Source organism: Gorilla gorilla, chromosome 9, assembly GCF_029281585.2.
Source record: "Gorilla gorilla gorilla isolate KB3781 chromosome 9, NHGRI_mGorGor1-v2.1_pri, whole genome shotgun sequence".
NCBI classification, from domain to species: Eukaryota; Metazoa; Chordata; class Mammalia; order Primates; family Hominidae; genus Gorilla; species Gorilla gorilla.
This window is the reverse complement of record NC_073233.2, coordinates 100809593-100832206: the sequence shown is the minus strand read 5'-3', so window position 1 is coordinate 100832206 and position 22614 is coordinate 100809593. Positions and strand designations below refer to the sequence as shown.

Genomic DNA, 22614 nt, shown 5'->3' with positions numbered 1-22614 from the left:
GAGAGGTGGTTCTGAATATATTTTTTAGGTGGAGCTGATAGAAATCTCTAAAGATTGGATGTGGGTTATGAGGAAGGGAAGTCCAGAGTGACATCCAGATCTTTGGTCTGAGGAATTAGAAGAATGGAGCTTGCCCGATGAGACGTGGGGATGCATTGCCTGTTATTAGAGATGCTGGGGTGGTTAGAAATGGTCTGGAGTAAAGGGATGACATAATCAGGGGAGCAATTCTACATGGAAACAGTATCTTTTGTTCCTAAGCATCTGCTAGGAGGTGCTAGGATGTGCACATAGATTCTGTTCCACCTGGAAAGGGAAATTAATCAACTGCATGATTGTGATCTGTTTTACGATTGGGAAAACAATTAAGCTTCAAACATTGAGAATGCTGACTATGAAAATGGTTTTATTCCCAGGAGGACTGTTGGAGTCCTTTCTGGGTCAGATTGGGAATGCCATCATTTCCTGCCCATTCCTGAGATTCTTGTGTCCCAGGGTTAGACTAGGAGTGCAGTGGGCTATTTCTCTCACTGATCAATAACAATAACCTTACCTGCTCCTGTCTGTCATGTTGCTTCCCTCTTAAGTGCAAATCTCTTGGGAAATCTGAGACCCAGCACAAACCTGGAAATAATAGCAGGATGGCATATCAGAGCTGTCACTAGGCCAGGCATTAAGAAGCTCACCCGTCTTCAGTGCTGGGAAGCCTGTCAAAATTCCAGCTGTTATCAGCATGAATCAGTGCCTAATGGGAGCTGGACCAAGCTTTGGAACACCTCAAGCCTGTCAATGTCATCAAAGGCCATTCAGCCTGCATGGGAGAGCCAGGCAGGTGCAGGAGCTGTGCAGGGACAGAATGCAGAATGCTCACCTGTTGTATTCCTCACTTCCTTCCCGGGCCTGTTCAATACAGTCTTTTTTGTCCAGAACACTTTATTTTGTCTTCTACAAATCACAACTACAGCTTTGCTAAAAATGACTGGGGAGCTAAACATATAACCTATCAGTGTCTGGGTCTCTAATATGTACTCAATGAACATTTGCTCAGTAGGGAATGAATGTCACTATATATGTGCTAAAGCAAGTGAATAACTGAATGTCAATTTACTCTTAGTTCTCAAGAATAATCATGGTTTTAGTGCTTGTTTCTTAAGGATATCATAACAATTTAATTTAAAAAGAAAACTAAAACTATCAGGGTTAATCCTCCAAGTGCCATATTATTTTTAACATTATTTTAATTTAATTACTTTTTTATTTATCGATAGGGGGTCTCATTTTGTTGCCCAGGGGCTGGTCTTGAACTCCTGGATTCAAGGGATTCTCCCGCCTCAGCTTCCCAAAGTGCTGGGATTACAAGCATGAGACACTATACCTAGCCCAAGTGTCATATTCTCTACTCTGTCATTTCTCACTGCTCAGGAAGAAGGGGGAGCCTCAAAACATCTAGTAGAATGAACATAACAGAAAATACTGGTAAGTGGGGAATGTCATCTCATTAGAAACTCCAAGAACACTTCTGTGCAGCACTGCAAGCATAGCGCCGCAGAACTGGCCAAAGTTTTGTACCAAACTGTAGCTACAGCAATGTACACTAGGACGTAAGAGTTCTGACTTTTTATCTGAGAAAAAACTTTGTAGTCATCTTAGGCCACAACGCCAGTGCCTGCTGGTCCAGGGCCTCTTTGTAATGTTGGAAATGGATATAAGCCATATTGGCCAGTTACAATTATTAGGTTCTTTTCTGGCAGATATTGGAGGCCATAGCTTGCTAGATCCTCCTCACCCTACCCCCGCCACCAGGTAGCACAATGAAACAAGTCTCAGACTGAATTAGCAGGTACAAAACAATCACATGTCTGTTGTGTGGTTTGAAGTCTCGGCATCCTACCCTTTCAGTCTCTGATGAGCATTTTGCATGCAGGTGTGACCGGATCCTGGCAGCAGGCTTCAGCTGGCCTTCAGGTGGGGACAATCCTCTGGAAATGGCTCTCAGCAGGATGGAGTCCTTAGGTCTTGGCTGCCAGTTCAAAGGGTCAGGGCTGCTGGGCTCACCTGTTTATCCACAGAGACGCCTGTACAATAGTTCTAGTTAATCTACAGGTCTTGAACTCTGCTCATTTCACCAATACAAAATCTTTTCTAATATCCAATATGACAAACAACAAACCATCTGGGGCTGACTGGAGATAAATAAGGTTGAGCTTGTCTGAGGCTTGCGGTAATAAAGCTCCTGGAGTGGGGGCTTCTGATTACTCTGTCACATGCTACATAACCACCTCTAGAGTGTGTGTTCCCAATTATGGTGCTTCAAATGTTAAACAACCACCCCTACCGTCTAGAATAAAACTATCTTGCAGACCACATATCTCACGGGGACACTGCATTAGAAGTCTTTGGATGCACTCTTCTCTGAGAGGTCATGCTGCCCCCAACATAGCCAGCCCACTTCCCAGAAGCCCAGATTTACTTTCCTGGCATGAGCTTTCCTGCCAGTCATGGGTCAGCAGTGGGGGAGCTCCCTGGCTCTCCTCCCATCACCCTCTCTGGTGACAGCCTGCTGCGCCCTATAGTTTCCTCTCTTCCTGGCAGCCCCTGGCTGCAGAGCTTACCTGAATTATCTCAGACCCAAGAGAAAACGCTCTGGCAATCAGATTTTTGTTTGTCCCTGTCAGACTCCAGAGCTCGAACAAAGTTGCTTTCTGGTTGACTCTAAACCCATCTCCTCAAGCCAGTTTGGGAGGCTGTGCAGCTCACACCTGACTCCCTGGGGTGGTCTATGCCTGTGGGAAGGGGCCTTGCCCTGGGAAGACACACAGACCTCACCAGCACCAGCCACTTGGCACCCCAGGCTAGCACTTATGGCTCCTGATCCTTCAGACTCACAGCGGACACCCGGCTTACTCCACCCAACTAAAGCAAGGAGGATGGGGTGTCACCTATCCATCCATTCATTCACTTCCTCTTTAACCAGATTTCATTGATGAAAACTGTGGTTGAGCTGTGTTGAACACTGTCTTGCCCACCTAGATCTCACTGTCTGGCAAAGAAGACAAATAAGTATTCTGAAAATTATAATGTGATGTTAGAAATGCCGTGATAGGGCTAACTTCAGGAGGCTATGGAAAAACATAACAGGGGCCACAATGAAGCTCGAGGAATCAGAGAAAACTGATTCTAGAGGTAAAAAAGTCAACCTCTAAAAAAACATGTAGAATGGCCCATACAGGACTCAGCAGGGAGGCCAGTATGGCTGGCTCTGACTGCAGGTTGGTAACATGAACAGAAGGCCAAGTTCCTTGTTTGTTTGTTCTTTGAGACAAAGTCTCACTTTGTCTCCAGGGCTGGAGTGCAGTGGCATGATCTCGGCTCACTGCAACCTCCACCTCCCAGGTTCAAGCGATTCTCCTGCCTTAGCCTCCCGAGTAGCTGGGATTACAGGTGCCCGCAACTGTGCCCAGCTAATTCTTGTATTTTTTTTGGTAGAGACAGGGTTTCTCTGTCTCTCGGTCCAGGCTGGTCTCAAATTCTTGACCTCGTGATTCTCCCACCTCAGCCTCCCAAAGGGGATTACAGGTGTGAGCTACTGTGCCCGGCCAAGTTCTTGAAGGCCCTTGATGCCAAGCTAGGGCATCTAGGCTTAGTGCTGAGGGCAGAGAGGAGTCATAGGGTGCTCAGGTGGGTGCCTTTCCTTTAAATGAGAAGTGCAGGCTTTGAGCTTTCTCAGAAACTTAACTTGGGCCCTTATGCAAAAAGAACATCAAGACTAGACCTGACCTGAAAGCTCCATTGGCTGCCGGGGTACCTCTGTCCACTTTCATTAGGCCTCAGAAGGCCCAGTAATGATGGCATCAGTTTCACTGGCATAGAAATAACTAAGCAATACTCTACCACCTGAGGTTGTCCCTTTTCTGGGTAGAAGCTAAATTGAAATTTTAAAATGACTCTATTGCCATTCTTCTGAATGCAGTTGACTTCTTTTTATCATATTAAACCAAGTTCCAGACACTGGAAACAGAAATCCCAGCTGCCATTGCCCATTCATTGAACAATTGGTATTTTGGCCTTGCAGGGAGACACACCAGCTTATGTTTACAGAGCTGTTTACATTTGATGATGACAACAGTATAACTGAGAAAATCGCCCTATGGAAAAATATGTTTTCCTTCTGTTCTAAGAAAATTCCCACCGCATCAGCCAGAACAAGTGTGTCCAGCATACATAGACAGCAGCAGACTAAGACCCATGAAGAAAAACCTGCCCCTCTCCATCCTGTATACCTGTAGGGTCAACTGGGGTTTGGAAATATTTCCACAGAAAAACTTCACATCTTACTCACTCACATTCCCATTTTCCATAATCAGCGAAGTCCCAATTATTTCCTGTATTGTCTCTGCCGCATTAGTTTTGTGAGACAATGGTGAGTAGGACAATGGTGCATAACTCAAACACAGGGCCAATCTAAACGAGAAACTGGCAGAGGGCTCACAGGGTGATTGCATTATTCATGAAAAGACATCAGAACAATTGGAGGATAACATTAGATTTTAACTCACAGCAGCAATTACAAGGCAATTATCCAAAATGGTATAATTGCCACAGTTACAGGGTGTGTGGCAGAACCTACACTATGTTCTTGCCACCTTTTTCAGTGCCATGATGAAAACTGGTCTGTACATTGCAAGAGGAAATTCTGCAGAAGAAAACATGTATATTCCCTCCCCTCATGCCCCACACAGCAAGCAACCAGAGGCTCAGTGAAAAATGTAGCCCTAGGCCAGGCTTAAATCTTGCAGGAACCCTTGTCTTGCTTATGCCAAACTGTGCTGCTGTCAGTTATTTGACCCTGTCCTTGTGTGAATTTCAGCCTATGCCTGGAGCCTGAATCCTACTTCCAGATGCAGTCTCTTAGCCAAGGGCACTCCAAATGTGGCAGTGGGAAGAAGGTATGTGCTTTGCAGGCAGCAAGCTGGGATTTACTCACTGTTCTAATACTGATGGTGCAATTCAGCATCTGCTAGTATAAGGGTAGGTACCATGATACCCTTATAATTAGAAGATGCACTCAGTGCATATGACATGGAAGATAGTTTGCATATCCTCTTTAAGTTAACCTCCAAGGTTCCTGGTTTTCATGCATTTATTTATTTAACAAATATTTATCTAACATCTTTGTATTAGGTTCTGTTCTAGGAGATTGAGTTACATTAATGACAAAATGGAGCCCTGCCTTTATGAAGCTTCCCTAATTGGAGTAATTTTGCACAACCATCAGAGGCCTGAAAGGTACAATGTACTGTCTATAGCATCAGTACAGCAAGATGCAAATTGGGATCAAAATATTCTCAACTTTCTGGATTCTTTCCTTCCCTTTCCATGTCACTATCCTTTCCCCCTCTTCTATCGTGGCTTTAGAACTATGTGTCTTTTCAAATCAATTCAACATGCATTTCTTAAGCACCTATTAACTTGACAATATCTAGCAACATTTAAAATAGTTATACTCATTGATGTAACAAGTTTATTATTAGATCTTCATTGTACAATATACTGGAATAGGATTGCTAAAATATGTCGAATGATATTCATTGCAGTATTGTTTGTGATTGTCCCAAACTGAAAATAATGAAAAATGTGTATAAATAAGTGGGGGCTATTAAATAAATTAGGGTGCATTCATCTGGTGGGATATTATGCAGCTGCTAAAAGAATGTGATAAGAATGGAATGATGTCCAGAGACTCCCACCAGGTTAAAAAGGCAAGTTTCAGAATAATGTGTACAGTTGGATCCCATATTTGTAAAACAAATTTCACACATACAGAAGAAAAATGACAGGAAGGATATGCATCAAAGCAGTATCTGGGGTGCCTCTTGGGAGTAAGTTGGGGATAGCAAAGACTTTTGTTTTCTTCTTTATTTGTCTTCTGATTTAAAATTTGTATAGATTACTTTTATAGTTAAATAAAAATACATTTGACTCTTGAACAACATGGGTTTGAAGTGCTTGGGTTCATCGTTAGTGGACTTTAATCAATAAAAGTTACACCAAATGTACCTGCCTCCCCTTCCACCTCCTCTACTTCTTTCACCTCTCCACCAATGAAACAGCAAGACCAACCCCTCCTCCTCTTCCTTTTCCTCCTCAGCCTACTCAATGTGAAGGCAACGAGGATGAAGACCTTTATAATGACCCACTTCTACTTAATAAATAGTAAGTATATTTTCTCTTCCTTATAATTTTCTTAATAACATTTTTCACTAGTTTACTTTATTGTAAGAATACACTATAATTTATATATATGTGTGTATATATATTTTATATATGTACACAAAATATGTGTTAATAGACTGTTTATGCTATTGGTAAGGCTTGTGGTCAACAATAGGCTATTAGTAATTAATTTTGGGGAGAGTCAGAAGTCATGTGTGAATTTTTGACTTTGAGGAAATGTGTGTCCCTAAACTCGACCTTGTTCAAGGGTCAACTGTATAGAAAGAATATGGATCATCCCCCCAGCCTCAGGCTACTAGGAGAGTGGGGTTTCCTGCCTTTGAGGAGTGTGATGATTAACTTTATGTACTAGCTTGGCAGATATTTGGTGAAACATTATTCTGTGAAAATGTTTTTAGATGAGGCTCACACTTAAATTGGTGGGCTTTGAGTAAAGCAAATTATCCTTCATAATATGGGTGGGTCTCATCCAGTCAAATGAAGGCCTTAGTAAGACAAAGACTGAGGAGCTCCCCTGAGCAAGAAGGAATTCTGCCGAAAGACTTCATCACAACTCTTCCTGGAGTCTCCAGCCTGTGGGCCTACCCCACTGGATTTTGGACTCACCAAACTTCCCCACAATCACTTGTGCAAATTCCTTAGACTAAATCTCTCTCTGTCTCTGTCTCTCTCTGTCTCTCTCTCTCTCCCTCTCTCTACATATATATATATATATATATATATATATATATATATATATATATATATATATATATATATACACATTGGTTCTGTTTCTTTGGAGAACCCTGACTAATATAAGAAGCTTGGGGTTTAGTTGTGTAGCGACACATCAGGGAGAGGAGTGGTTCTTCTGAGTGTCCCCTGAGACTAAGCATGTTATTAGTGGGCACGCCAACAGGTGACTTGGTTGGGGGAGGGGCTAGAGCTCCATGATCTCCTGCAGCCACCCCAAACAAACATGAACCCTGAGAAAGTGTTGGCCCTACCAAAGCGGCTTCAAGAAAGCCCTCATAGAAATTCGAGGAAGTTGCCTCTGAACAAAGTATGAAGTTTTGGGAAGTTCCCATTCCTTGTGACCAGTAAGGTGCTAGGCCCTGGCCTGAAGGTCTCCCATGGCCCCTTGGCAGCATCCACATCTCCAAAGGCTCTCATTCTTGAGCACAAGCCCCTCCCGCAGTGGACAGGCCAATGATCCAGGGATGTCCCAGGGAAAGGGACAGAAGTCCTCCTTGATGCCAGTTTTAGAAGGTTAAGGATTCTCCTTACCACAACTTCCCCTCAGCTCTCCATCTTGAAAGCTTCAACTTCCATAAACTTATCCATGGCTTTCAAATATAAAGAAGCCAAATCATTAAAACGGTTATGATGACTTTGTAAGCTCAAGAAAATTATTTAAAATATACACAATAAAAAATAGAATATATTCCTTGTGAGGAATAATAATGAGTTCTCACTCTGTTAGTTTACAAGAGAGCTGGTTGTTTAAAGGAGCCTGGCTCCTCCGCATCTCTCTCTTGCTTCCTCTCTCACCATGTGACTCATTGACTCTCCTCTACCTTTTGCCATGATTGTAGGATTCCTGAGGCCCTCACCAGGAGCAGATGCTGGTGCCCTGCTTCCTGTATAGCCTGCAGAACCGTGAGTCTTAATAAACCTCTTTTCTTTACAAATTACCCAGTGTCAGGTATTCCTTTATAGCAATGCAGAATGGAGTGACCGAGCTGGCTCACTATTGGGCTGTATTTCTTATCTCCAGGCTTCTTGAACTGAGGAGAAACTAGAATCACAGCACATCATGTGCCAGGCACAGTGCTAAGCACTCATATAAGCCTCATCTAATTTAACCACCATTCTGATTCTGTAAGGTAGATATAGTTTTGGTTGTCAAACTCAGTATTCTGAAGAGAAATTCAACAATAACAATGAAAAAAAGAGAAAGAAAAAAAAGAAATCAGAAATTCAGAGAAGTTAAAAACACTCTTGCGGCTGGGCGTGGTGGTTCATGCCTGTAATCCCAGCACTTTGGGAGGCCAAGGTGGGTGGATCACGAGGTCAGGAGATCGAGACCACCCTGGCTAACATGGTGAAACCCTGTCTGTACTAAAAATACAAAAAAAAAATTAGCCGGGCATGGTGGCGGGCACCTGTAGTCCCAAGTACTCAGGAGGCTGAGGCAGGAGAATGGCATGAACCCGCGAGGCAGAGCTTGCAGTGAGCTGAGATAGCGCCACTGCACTCCAGCCTGGGTGACAGAGCGAGACTCTGTCTCAAAAAAAAAAAAACTCTTGCAAGGTCTCAGACCTGGCCAGAAGGTGTATCCATTTTCTAGAGCTGCCATTACAAAATACCACAAACTGGGTGGTTTTAAAACAATGTAAATTGATTCTTTCACAGTTCTGGAGGCTAGAATTCCAAAATCAAGATGTCAGCACGGTTGGTTCCTTCTGGAGGGTCTGAGGGAGAAACTGTTCTGTGCTTCTCTCCTAGAGTCTGGAGTCTTTGGTATTCCTTGTCCTGTAGACACATCTGTTCGATCTCTGTCTCCATCTTCACATGGCATTGCCCTCATCTCCATCTGTGTGTTTATGTCCCCTTCCCTCTTCTTATAATGATAGTGGTCATTTTGGATTGGGAACTCCCTAATATAATATGATCTCATTTTTAACTATAATACATTTGCAAAGACCCTCTTTCCAAATAAGATCACATCCACTGACACTGGGGGCTGGGACTTCAACATGTCTTTTTTGGAGAATACAATGTAACCCACAGCAAAGAGAGTCAAATCTAGGTCTCTCTGAAACCAAAGCTCTCAGTGGGGCACTGGGAAATCTTGATAGTGCAATTAAAATAGGAATTTACAGATACAAAATGAGGTTAGATGATTGTAAAATCATTCTAGCAGTCTTGAAAATGCATGCTAGACAACTAATTAATACAAAGCATCACAAAGATACTTGGAAATATTTCTATAAGCAATGCCTGAAATAATGTAAAAATGGGTAATTCAGTAAGTACAGTAGATTGGAGCACATCTGTGAATATTGGGTTCATCAAAAAGTGAATTTAGTTTTTAATTTTTAACTCAATGAGCACTAATTGGAGACAAAAAAATGTACAACCTCTTCCTGTCTGGAGAAGCTGGCGTAATTCATCAGTAACTCAACATCACCTCCATTATATACAGAAATAGTTCATTCATTTTCCATTGCCCCAGTGTATAACATCAGATAGTGAAATCGATTTACACACACACACGCACACATGTGCACAATTATTACAAAGGGAGAAACACTGGCAGCTTTATGTTAAGGAAGACATGAGATTCAATTGCAATTTCTACATTTTTCTCTCAAGTATTTTTCAGTTCCACAATAATTTTCATGACTTAGATTTAATCATTTGATCCTGATTTTTGCTGGAAAGTCAAAATCAAAATAAATAATTTAATTTGCTGACTGCACTGTATGAACATTGCTCTTCACATTGTCTAAATTTAAAATCTATGGCACATGACCAGAAAATTAGATTTTCTCATTGTTAAAAATGATCAGAATAATTTAGCAGTATGCCTCCAGGTTATGGTTTCTCTAATTACCTTGTATCCTGAATTCTTAATTAATTATATTCTGAGACATGTAAAAGTCCCTTTGTGTTTAGAGCCCATTCTAAGACTTTTCTGTGCTAGGTGAATTACGTACAGTAAATCTTATCACTGAATTTCAGTTTTGTCCTTCAAGTTGCTGTCCTTTTTGGTCATTTAAATCCCATTCCTCTGAAAGTCAACTTCCTACCATTTACAACAAGCATCCAAACTGCTAGCTTTCTCATACACCAAGATCCCTTCACCTGTCACTGAATTCTCTTCTGACCTAGTTAAATGCTGTTTCTTTCTGGGTCACAGAAATGATACAGTCTTGTCTCCACTTTAAGAAGCAGCTCCTGAAATTGATCAGAGCCTTGGCTTCATCAGAAAATCACTGGGTGAGAGGGGTGATGAGCCTCAATACAGATACACAACTGCATCAAAGCCCTGGAACTCCTATCTGCATAAAACACTTTTATTTAAAGATGTTGGATAATGCTCCAAATAATTTTCTCAGAAATTATGGCTCCAGAGATTACCTGAGCTTTAAGTCAAAGGATTTTTCTTTTTTATAAATTTTTTAAATCATTATGAACTGAACTGTTTCTCCAGCAGCCAGGCTAGATGGGACGCCTGGAAATGATTAAAGCCCATTCTACACAGTGGAAGCTGAATGAAAATTAAGAAAAATAACATGTAGTAACCATTTACATGCTTATTACTGTCGGACACTATACTAAGCTCTTTGTATGTGTTGCATCATTGTCTTCTTGTAATCATCCTGTCTTGTAGATGCAGCAACTGAGCAACAGAGTGATTAACTCATCCAAGTTCACACAACTATTCAGTGTCTGTTCCAAGTGAAAAATCTAAAGCAGTGCTTCCCAGATGTTAAAGTGCATACGGATCTCCTGGAGAACCTGTTGACATGCAGATTCTGATTCGGTGGGTCTGGCATTCTGTATTTCCAGCAAACCCCCTAGTAAGGCTAATGCTGCTGGTCTGTGGACCACAATTTGAGGAAATAGGTGGAGACCTTAACTCTACAGCCTAAGTAGTACAATTGCTCCTGATGAACCTCATAGGGAAAGTCATGCTTTAAGAATTCCTTTATGTTTTTCTACATGATAGAGATAAACAATCTCAAGGTTACAGAATTATGACAATCCATACATGGCTGATGTTATGAGTAGAGCTCAGCATTTAGGCTCTGGAGAATTGCTTAAGTTTTTCTGGATAGCATCTATCTTTCCTGGACCTTCCTATCCAAATGCATGGCCTGAGAGCCTGGCATTTGGTGCTTCAGAGAAGGGGTTCTGCTATCTGGCTCTCCTCTGCGCACCTGTCCCTGGACAGGCAGAGAGGAGTAGCACAGGTGATAATGTTCATAGAAGTTGAGACAGAGAGCCAGTCCTCATGGTGGCATCAAGGTGCCATGGTAGTCCCAAGCCCAGGGTCACCTGGGAATCTACAGCAGCAGTGTGGCTTCCAGTCCACTGGGCCAGCTCCACACACTTGGGAAGAGAGTGAGCTACATAGGTTGCTGCCTAGTGTGTGTAACTTGGTGGGATTATTATCTGGGAAAACCATTAAGGTTTTCCTCCATTTACAAAAATTAAAAACTCAACAAAATAAGAGGAAAAAATGGGGAGAAAATCTCAGACTTAAAAACGGACATTCTCTTTGACCTAAAAATTCTGCTTCCAGAACTCTATCCTTCAAAAATCCTAACACTTGTGCACATCTGCACAAAGATGTTCACAGGAAGATCTGTAATAGCAAAACATAAAACAGTCCATCAATAAGAGTGTGATTCAATAAATTATGGAATGACCATTACATGGTAAGAAATATAGCCATTAAAAAGGATATGGCATTGATCCATGAAGATGTCCCAGAGATACTACTAAGTAAACACAGCAAGTTTCAGAGCAACATATAAAATATAGCACATTTATATATATATAAAACACAGCATATTTTAATATAAAATATATATTATATAACTCTCATCTTCCTATGTGTATTTGTACATTGTTTTAATAAGTTTGGGCTGCTATAACAATGTACCATAGACTAAGTTGTTTATAAACAGCAGAAATTTATTTTTCACAGCTCTAGAAGTTGGAAGTTTGGCTCCAGCATGGTGGGGCTCCGGTGAGGGCCCCCTAGCAGGTTGAAGACTGCCAACTTCTCGAGTAACAGTACAAAAAAATTAAAGGAACCTTTTTTTTTTTTAAAAGTTTCACAGTTTTTCATTTTTAAGCCACTTGTTCCTGTTTGGCTTGTTAGGCTGTCTTAATTTAGTGACAGTTCCAAGTTATCACTTATTATTAGATAGTCACGTTGTTCCAAATTCTCTTTATCACAAACATTATACAGTAGGCATAACTGATGGAAAATTAATTAGAATTTTAAAAGCAAAAGAATGTGGACCAAAATGGAAGGATTTTGAGAAATAGACCAAACTGCTTCAAGCTGCATATGTAGGTTGGAAAACTGATCTGTTGTACACCCAAACTACCAGTTATTCAAAACTCATCACCAAAAATGATAATTTTCCCTTGACTCACTGATTTGACAGAGTCATTCTATCGACCAGCTTGCATTCACCCATGATAGTTTTGATAGAATTGTGTTGGCCAGATCCTTTGCTCCAGCAGAAAAGGACAGGTGAAGATTGGAAGACCAGCCCCATGTGGGCTACATGGCCTCAACTTCTCAAAATAGATATTGTGGGAAATGGAGCTTGTTAATTGCCAAGAGTTTGGACAACAGAGGAGTGTCAATTTGGTAGACAAGTCAGAAGGACTGTACATGAAGGAGTTCACATAGCATGCCTGACTGCTATCCTTTGGAAGGCCTGCTTACAAGGTGGGCCTTTGGCTGGCATCTGGGAACTTGGACTTCAGGAGGGTTCCTATTGTTTCTAGAATAACAAGAGTGGTTCACTATTCCTAAACTGTGCAAACAATATTGTTCATGCTGAACACCTAATTTCCTTCTAGGAGTCTAGAAATTTAGTACATCCCAGGCAGAGGCTGCCATGTGACCAGCCCCCAATAAAAACCCTGAGTGCTGAGGGTTTTCATTTTCTTTTTCTTTCTTTTTTGAGACAGAGTCTCACTCTGTCGCCTAGGCTGCAGTGCAGTGGTGCCATCTTGGCTCACTGCAACCTCCACCTCCTGAGTTCAAGTGATTCTCGTGCCTCAGCCTCCCAAGTAGCTGAAATTACAGGCACCCGCCATCATGCTTGGCTGATTTTTGTATTTTTGGTAGAGATGGGGTTTCACCATGTTGGCCAGGCTGGTCTCGAACTCCTGACCTCAGGTGATTTGTCAGCCTCAGCCTCCTAAAGTGCTGGGATTACAGGCATGAGCCACTGTGCCCAGCCCTGGGTGCTGAGTTTCTAATGAGCTTCCCTGGTTGGCAACACTTCACGTGTTGTCACAACTTGTTGCTGGGGGTGAATTAAGCATGTCCTGTGTGACTCCACTGAGAGAGGACCCTTGGAAACTTGTTCCCCTTGGACTTTGCATAGTATGTGCCTTTCTTTTTGCTGATTTTCTTGGTTTCCTTTCATTTTACTAAATCATATCTGTGAGTACGACTATGTGCTGAGTCTTGTAAATCATCCTAGTGAATCATTAAACCTAAGAATAGTCTTGGGGACCCCGACCCAGGGACGGAAGGAAAAACTGACCTTTCTTTAGATAATTATTTCCAAGCTAGGAGCCAGCCCTTTTAACCTAATGAACCAACAGAGAATGAAGATAGACATAAAATGTTTTTTTCTTTTCCTCTCCCAAGAGATCAATACTATTTAATTTTTTTTTTTTTTTTTTTTTTTTTTAGACAGGGTCTTGCTCTGTCAACCAGGCTAGAATGCAGTGGCATGAACATGGCTAACTGCAGCCTTGAATTGCCGTGCTCAAGCAATCCTCCCACCTCAGCCTTCTGAGTAGCTAGGACTACAAGCATATGCCACCGTACCTGGCTAATTTTTTTTTAAAGTTTTTGCAGACATGGGGTCTTGCTGTGTTGCTCTGGCTGATTTAACTCCTGGCCTCAAGTGATCCTCCTGCCTTGGCCTCCCAAAGTGTTGGGGTTACAGGCGTGAGCCATTACACCCAGCCAATCAGTGCTATTTCTTAATTGACACCTCTGAATTGCTCTATCAGTTCTGAGGCATGGATGGAGATTTCTGATAATTCTCTTTCTGCTAAGGATGGCCACATGATAGACATAGTCATCAATATTTTCCTGATGCTTAATTTATGAACACATCACTGTGGTGTGAGGTTGAAAGGCAGGAGACTTCCACTTGCCCCTCTAAATCCTTCTCACTGAAGTTGCCAAATTTACTAAAATTAGGTAGGTTTTAAGAGGACAAGGAAATTTATCTGGAGACATCATTGATTAGTTTTTCAATTAAAAACGAAGACCACATAGGTACTGGGAATCTGGCATAAAAAGAAAAGACGTGACTCCATCTCAAACGGCTACTAGTATGTGGGGGAGCCTGGGTGTGCTGGAGTCGGCTCACACTGGCTTGTGAGAGCTGACTGTTAGACTGTCAGGAATTTTGTGAACTAGTTCCTATTACTTTGGTAGCCTGAAATCAGCCATGATCGGAGTATTTATACAATGGAAATTGGCAGAGGCAACAGATTGGTGCTCTTCCTCTTTCAGATGTTTGTGAAACATTTACCTGGGGGAACAAGCATCCAGAGAACTGCAGTGCGGTGAGTACTGCCAAAGATGAGCTCTGGAAATCAACATAGATTTCAAGCAAAGAGTAGGTGAATATGTAGCTAGGGGCCATTCCCCAGGGAGTGGCCACACAGTTCCAGGATCCTGGTTGGGTGGGGCAGGTGGAGCTCTGCTGCTGGCGCAGGTAGGGACACACTGTAGTGGCGGCCAGCGAGGTCCATAGAGGGGCCTTTCCTTGCTTGTGCGCAGACTGCAGAGGCAAGGCAGAGGGCATTCCTCCCTTTCTGGAGTTCTTCCTGGTCCCACGCTAACTCCTTGTGATGTCACTTCTGCAAATTACAATTAACTCTTGCACAGCATGGGTGTTGGGGCGCCAATCCACTCATAGTAAAAACCCATGCATGATTTTTGACTCCAAAACTTAACTACTGATAGCCCACTGTTGATTAGAAGCCTGACCAGTACCATAAACAGTTGATTAACACATATTTTGTATGTTACATGTATTATTTTCCATATTCTTACAATGAAAGCCAGAGAAAAGAAAATGTTATTAAGAAAATCATAAGGAAGAGAAAACATATTTACTATTTATTCAGTGGAAGTTGATCACTATAAAGTTCTTCATCATCATTGTCTTCACATTGAGTGTACAGAAGAGGAGGAGGAAAAGGAGTGGATGATCTTTCTGTCTCGGGGGGGGCAGAGGCAGAACAAAATCTGCGCTTAAGTGTACCTGTGCAGTTCAAACCTGCCTTGCTCAAGGTCAGCTGTATCAATTTGAGCCCTACTCCCTGTCTCTAACCTCTTCTGTGTATATTTTAACAGACCTTCACTCCATATGGAACATTTCCGGGAGCTTTTTGGAGGAAAGCTCAATTGTGCCCCAAACTTTTGGAAAACTTTTGGAAAAAACCTTATTTATTTATTTATTTATTTATTTATTTATTTTTTGAGGGAGAGGAGTGCTGGAGCTGCTGTCTAGAAGTGGTGGGGATGTGCTTAGATTTCCACAGATGTAGGACTCGATGATCTTTATTTGTTCAAGCCTCCAGCACTCTTTTCAATTTTCCCACCAGGGAAAAATCTCATAAGGCGTGTGCTCAGTAAGAAGTTACGTAAGATTTCAACATGTGTACCAGGACAGATAGAAGTTTTTCTGGAGGTAAAAAGTCTCAGGGGGTTGGGGAAGCCACACTAACACAACAAAACTAAAACGTCCCTTTCAGACCAGAGACCCCTCTCTTTGAGAGGTAGACTAGGGCTAAAGAGCTTTTTTGCTCTGTACCACGTCTTTCTACCATGCCCTGTGGAATACACCCTCTAAATACCATGCGAGCAATGAACTAAAGACAAAGAAAAGGAAACACTTAAAAAGAGTCAACACAATTGCTAGTTTCATTTTTTTCTTTTTACTTGAAAACTTGTTTTAACCATCAAATTTTGGCAGTTACAAACCTGTACACTGTTGTGTCTTTTTTGTTGTTGTTGTTTCTTTTTTTTGGCTGTCTTTTTTTTTGTTTGCTTTTGTTTTTTTTTTCTTTTCTTTTCTTTTTTTTTTTTAGAAAAAGAACACAAGACTGAATACTGCCACCAGCAATATATGCAGGAACAATCCATTTCCTTAAGGGACAAAATCCACTCTAAGTGTTAGCTTTCCCCTTTGCATAAGGTTTGGTGTGTGATGTGTGTGCAAGTTGAGGTGAGTGTGCATGTATATGAAGAAATGACACACCTCATTGTGATTCTGAAATTGCATAAAAATAAAATACTCAATAACTGGGCAAAACACATTCTTTTTTACAAATGTCAATAAAGACAATTTTTCTTGAAAACAGAGAAAGTTAAATGAAAACAGTAAGAACCAAAGAAAGGTTACAGTACATTTTGAAATGAGTAAAAAACATCATTTTCAAATCTAAAACCCTTGTGTGTGTGTGTGTGTGTGTGTGTGTGTGTGTGTGTGTGTGTAGTTACCTCAAAAGTTTGCAGACCAACAGCGTGGATGACTTACAATTATATTCGACCCCCCAAATTAAAGCATCCTGATAGGCATCAAATATAGTATCTACAAAAGCCTGGAAAATTGAAACCATTTATATACAATTTTATAAACATTTCAAACACCAAAACATACATCTTTTACAAACCAGCCTGTCTGCAACAGGCAAATGTACAAGACAATCTCTCTGATACAGTGCTTAAAAAGAACTGCTTCCATTTCCAAACACATTTGCCACTCCCAAAATGCAGTAGTGTGGGCTCATAAGATTGTTAAATAGTAGCAATTCAGGTATTTGTTTGCCAGAAGGGTATTACAGTACATACTAATTGGTCCAAACACGCTCCAAATGACTCTACGATTCTCAAGTGCATTCTAAACATTAGAAGAGACTAATTATGGCCTTTGTGTATTATTACCTACTTGTAATTATTGCTTTTCATTATTACATAAGGAAAGAAATATCATATTCTTTTCCTATCTCTTAGCCAGCTGGCTAAATATTAATTGATGCCAAACCCACAAATGGTGACTTTAAACCCCAGCATTACACAACCAGAAGCTCAAAGACATTGTGGATTTTCATCAGAATAATGTGCAGTTGAACACTGTGGGACACAAACCAGCAAAAACATATAACCACCTTCTCACAGAGCACACAAAATGATGACACGGAATAAATGCCTCTTCAAATCTCCATTTCCCATAGTTTGAAACTAAAAACATAAAACATTAAAGCCTAACCACTTTAGCAATACCTGTGCACTGGGAAGGCAGCGGAGTGAAGAGCCAATTATCTGGACAATCCATGCAAAATGAACACTAGATCTTCCTGAATTACTTCACATAAAACTGTTTTCTGGATTTTAATAATTTATTTTGATAATCTCTTTTCTCAATTCCCCTGACTTTGATGATGCAAACATAGCATCAGTGGGGGTAGTGGGTAGGATGGGGTGGGAAGTAAGTAGGAGAGGACTGATGGTAGATATGTTCAACTTGCTTTTTTTCCAGAATGTGCTAGTAATGTCCAAGGGAAGTTCCAGGCAAATCCCAGAAACTAGTTCCCTTTCCAGGCTTTCACATTGATTCCCTAATTGGATGAACCTCAAAGCATGGACCACCTACTCATATTCCTAAGTCTTTTATATGGCATTTCATGAATAGGCAGGCCAAGGGTACATGGAAAGCTGGCATAGACTAGAACGCAGCAGCAAAATATTCATAGAGGAAAGGGAATAAATGAAGCATGCACTTTATTCACCTTTTATTACTCCCAAGTTCTTGCTTACTATATGACGAGCACCAAGAGTCTAGCTATTCTCAACCTAACCAGAATGTGTGCAATACTAGTAAAGTGCCTACAACAGATTATGGGAAATGGCTTCCAGGAGGTGGCACATACATGTTCAAAACATGAGAAAGACATTAATTGATTTAAATAGTTTCCACATGGTTCATCATAGTGGAGGGGGTAGGACAAAGAGTAGCCAGTGTTTGTGGGAAGAAAAAAATGCAAAACCAAAACCAAAAATGCAACCAGTAGGTAACAGTATAATCAAAGTTTCACTACAACTGATGACTGGTCTGAGCTGAACTCTGTAATTATCATTTCATCCCTATTATACAAACATTCGTTTGGCAAAAGCAGCATTTCGATGAATGTCTACAGAAATGTATGAATTCTATAACCCCTCTCCCTAGGGGGACTGCAAGGAAACATAAGATCATGAGGCTTCCAGAAAAATATTCTCCATGAATTTTCTTTTATAGCATATTCCAAAGAAGGAATGGTGGAAGTCAGAGGGTCCATCAGAACCAGGTGACTCCCTTGCTCAAGGCAGTGTAGGGGTGAACAATATGATGTAAAAAGAATATTGGCCAGATGGATGGGTTCTACTCCTTGTTAAGCGAATTAACTTCCTCTGTGGGCTTGGGCAAGTCTCTTCCCCTCTCTGGGTATGTTTCCTCTTTGATAAAATAAGGAGTTTGGACTAGCAAATAGGATTCTTCCAGCTTTTTTGAATTAGTGATCATCCCCACCTAGTAGCATCTTGGCCTGACTGCAAAGCATTTCATAATCTACAGAGAAATCTAACTTTCCAAAAAGTGAAGAGATATCATGTGTTTAAAGATAATAAATCAAAACACAATACATGCTTGCCTGGTATATATTTAGCTGCAGAGCTATTCTGCAGAAAATCAGGGGATGATATCCCAAAGAAAGAGATATTTCATATAGGTCACAGCAAAGGGTGGGCACAATTTTCTTCAGTGGCTTCATGACTGCATTAGGATCTATTTATTCTTTCATTACTGTGTCAGTTAGGCATTCTCCCTCAAAGAGATGCTGTGTAAGCAGTAGGGACTCATCGGCATTAATCTCATTCTAATATTTCCTGGGGGCAAGAAATGAAATGTTGGTTTTACTTTGATGGTTTTTATGTCATTGCATTACTTAACGTGTAGCAGTCACTCTATTCTAGGCCATTAGTTTGTCATTTTTTTCCATGATTCTTGCAAATGTGCTTCTTACATAAGAAAAATACCAAAGACTTTGTTCTCGGAAGCAGCCTTAGTGAAATTCATTTATTTCAAGACCACAGTGTGGATAATACCTCCATGAGTAGGTCTGACCAAGAGACAGGAAGAGAAAGGCTGAAAAACTTGTGAAGTGTATCCACTTACTTAGAAAGTTTGGGAATGAAAAAGGATTTTTTTTTTGCATAAACATTCAGAAACACTGACTCATAAAAAAGAAGTAAGTGGATTAAACGCAATTGAAATAACTAAAAATATGTCTGAGTGAATAATGCACAGACTAGGGACAGTACAATTTACACACCAATGCCATATGTCATCAGAAACTGTGGACACAGATTTGCTTATTAAGCAGATAGTGCAAATATGCATATATTTACCATGGCCACTGCACAGGCGGCCGTAATCTGATTGAAGAAAAAAGGAAAGTCCCTCAACCTGTCAACTTCAGTTTTGAGGACTGGATTGTTATATTTCCAGTGGAATGATTCTCCTGTTAATTTTGGAAATCATGGCCAAAGCCCACAGATGAGAAGGGAATCCCAGGGTGTTATCAAACATTACACACTTTTAAAACAGAGGTAAGTTCTGGAAAATTATAACAAAATACTGTTTTTAAAAAGCACAGTTTTGGGCTAGGCACGGTGGCTCATGCCTGTAATCCCAGCACTTTGGGAGGCCACGGCAGGTGGATTACAAGGTCAGGAGTTTGAGACCAGCCTGGCCAACATGGTGAAACCCCATCTCTACTAAAAATACAAAAAATTAGCCAGGCGTGGTGGCACACACCTGTAACCCCAGCAACCTGGGAGGCTGAGGCAGGAGAATCGCTTGAACCCAGGAGGTGGAGATTGCAGTGAGCTGAGATCACGCCATTGCACTCTAGCCTGGGTGACAGAGCAAGACTCTGTCTTGAGAAAAAAAAAAAAAGCACAATTTTGCTTTATTGGCAGTACCAAAATAAAGTTAACTGAACCAGAGTAAAATATGGCATTTGATGTTTCTCTAACACCATAGAGATCAGAGAAATTGAAAGGTATGCCATGCTCGCCGGCAGAATTTTCAACATGGTCCATTTTCCCAAAACCTTCACATTAGCTTTCCTCAAGAGCAGCCTTACTGAGTGCAAGCACATATTTGTACATAGGCCCAGACACACACACACTATTATAATTTATACACAATAACTAGTCTACTTTCCTCTTTTCTTAATATAATTGTATTTATAATGGTGACGCTACCGATTTAGAATAACAGACACCTTTCCTCTGCATTATGAAGAATTGTGATTATCTAGGCTGCAAACTTTGAAGGTATCGTTTTTTCTTTTTTTCCCCCTGAATTTGTGAGTTTTGCTTAAACTTCTAAAAATATCTAATTGTAGAGAAGCTATATGAACAAAGCCAACTTCTGTAGCAATGTTAGATTTACTAACTGGAATATTTACCAGAAAACACAAAACCAACCAGATAATCACATTCTTTCTAATGTTCAAACAACTTTAACTTCCTCCCCCACCCACCACATGGAACCCAAAAAGCCTCATGTTGCTCTTCATTGATACCTTTCTCGAAGATCATAAAACCCAACTGTATTAGATTGGATGCTTAACACAAACAAACAGAAATAACTGAGCATACCAAACATGTTATTCAAGCCTAATTTTATAGCTGAAAATTGGGCAGCTTATCAAAAAAATAGAGTTGATTTAAAAGGCTTCAGCCCATTTTCTGGTTTGTTTAATAATATTTGTTTCTCTTCTCTTTCACCTAAGAGACTAACTTTTCCAACAATCATTACTACTATTTTCATTTCATTGGCTCAAAATTACATGCAACAATGCCTCTTTGATTGTTGCCAGTTTTTAATACTGCAAGGACTGATGCTGTAACACTTTCCAGGGCACAATACTGCACAAAGCCATACAAGACTGGCTGTATAACTTAGTGGGTGAAATAATTTTTCCCTCTTTGCATTTTTAGCTGTGAACATAGGTACCTACATCAAGGATTACCAGTCACCTCTCAAAAACAATTTCCGAGCCTTTCATTTTCACCCAACTGGAATCAAGCTTGCTTGTTGGGACAGTATGACTTGTGAAGAAGTTTCTAGTGGAAAAATACAGTATTCCCTTCTCATTCCACAGACAATGCTCCACTGGGACAGAAGCCCAGCCAATCTGCTTCCACTTTTCTGTAACAAACAGGGTGAAGTACCCAAGATGTGATGTCTACACTTGAGTCTGGTGCTGAGTCTCCACAAAGGGAATGTGAAGGCTGGCGAGGCTGAGCTCTCCCACGCTCTCGTAGTCACTCATGGCTACTTCGGAATCGTCAAAGCCGCAGTTGGCAGACACATCCGAGGATGAGGTGCCTCTGGAATTGTGCAAGGACAGAGACACGCTGTCTGCTGGGCCTGTGGGCTCTGTGCCCTGGTTCATGCCCACAGCAAAAGTACTAAATTCACAGCTGGCAGGCGGGCCCACCAAATCCGTTTCGTTGGGGAATGGGTGAGGAGGGAGATACTGGCTAGGATGAAACTGGGGCCTTCTCCTGCAGTCTGGGCTCAGTGTGCTGGCCAGGGAGACAGGCTGGGAGGGTGGCAGGGCCTCATATTGGTCTGGGAAGTCCTCCGGGAGAGGAGGAGGCAGCTGGTCCTGACTCAAGAACTCCTCTTCATGAGGGGGTGGGTATTCACTGTCAATGTCATAACCACCCAGGTAGTAATCACTCTCCAGCTCCCGTGTGCTCCCCTGGTGTGCAGACCCTCCATCCTGGTTCTCATAGTTGGGCACTTCCTCTATGTCTGACAGGCGGGCCCCTGGCATCCAATCAGAGGTGTCCCAGTGATAGGCTGCAAGAGAAAAACCATGACAGTTAATTTCCTCTAGACTGGAGTTGGTGCTTCGCTGGGAAAGGAGCAGGGAAGGGACCTGACATGCAATTTTTAGCATCCAAGAAACCCTAAGAAGCTTCTTACAAGGGTCTATGGGGCCAGCCATGCTTTGGCCTGTGGAGAACAAGGTGATGGCAACTCTGACAGGTTGATGCCTGGTTGCTGCAGAGCCTCACACTCAGCCATGCCATGAGACGAAGAGCGAGGGCACGCCGAGGAGACAGTTCCAGGACCCCTGAGTACTGTCCCCACTCCCTCTTCCTAGCCACATGCTATTGCAGAGCCAGACTGGCAACATGCTTGCAGAGAGGTCCATCAGCTGTGCTGTGGACCACAGGAGGCAGGAAGGCGTGCAGGCAAATGGGTGAAACACACGCACAGAGGATGAGGCTAGGAGGGGAATGCTGGTGGAGCTTTCACCTCCAATACTGAGCGCACGAGACACCTGAGACATGCAAAATTCAGATCAGGGCAGAGGCACAGGAACAGGGTAAGAATGAACTCAGCAATTCAAAACACACACACACAAAATTATGCTAGGGTTGCGGCACAGTCACCTCGGTTGTAGTTCTGTCCTTGGTCCATGACAGACACTGTTTAAATACAAAGTGAAAAGTAAAACTGACAGTCCAAACCATGT

At 41.6% G+C, this 22614-nt stretch overlaps 1 protein-coding gene across 5 annotated transcripts in view; it reads right to left on the bottom strand.

Annotated features, from left to right (window-relative positions):
- Positions 1-15929: 15929 nt before the first annotated feature.
- FAT3 (FAT atypical cadherin 3) overlaps positions 15930-22614 on the bottom strand; it is a 676861-nt gene continuing 670176 nt past the window's right edge. For 4 of the 5 annotated variants that reach the window (XM_055356052.2, XM_055356051.2, XM_055356053.2 and 1 more), the window contains 2 exons: positions 22532-22567; positions 15930-21932 (listed from right to left, as the gene is read on the bottom strand). In XM_055356052.2, coding sequence (XP_055212027.2) covers positions 21310-21932; positions 22532-22567 — 659 coding nt within the window. In that variant the 3' untranslated portion in view covers positions 15930-21309. The remainder of the gene's footprint in view (positions 21933-22531; positions 22568-22614) is intronic. The other variant, XM_055356056.2, reaches the window with a different exon arrangement.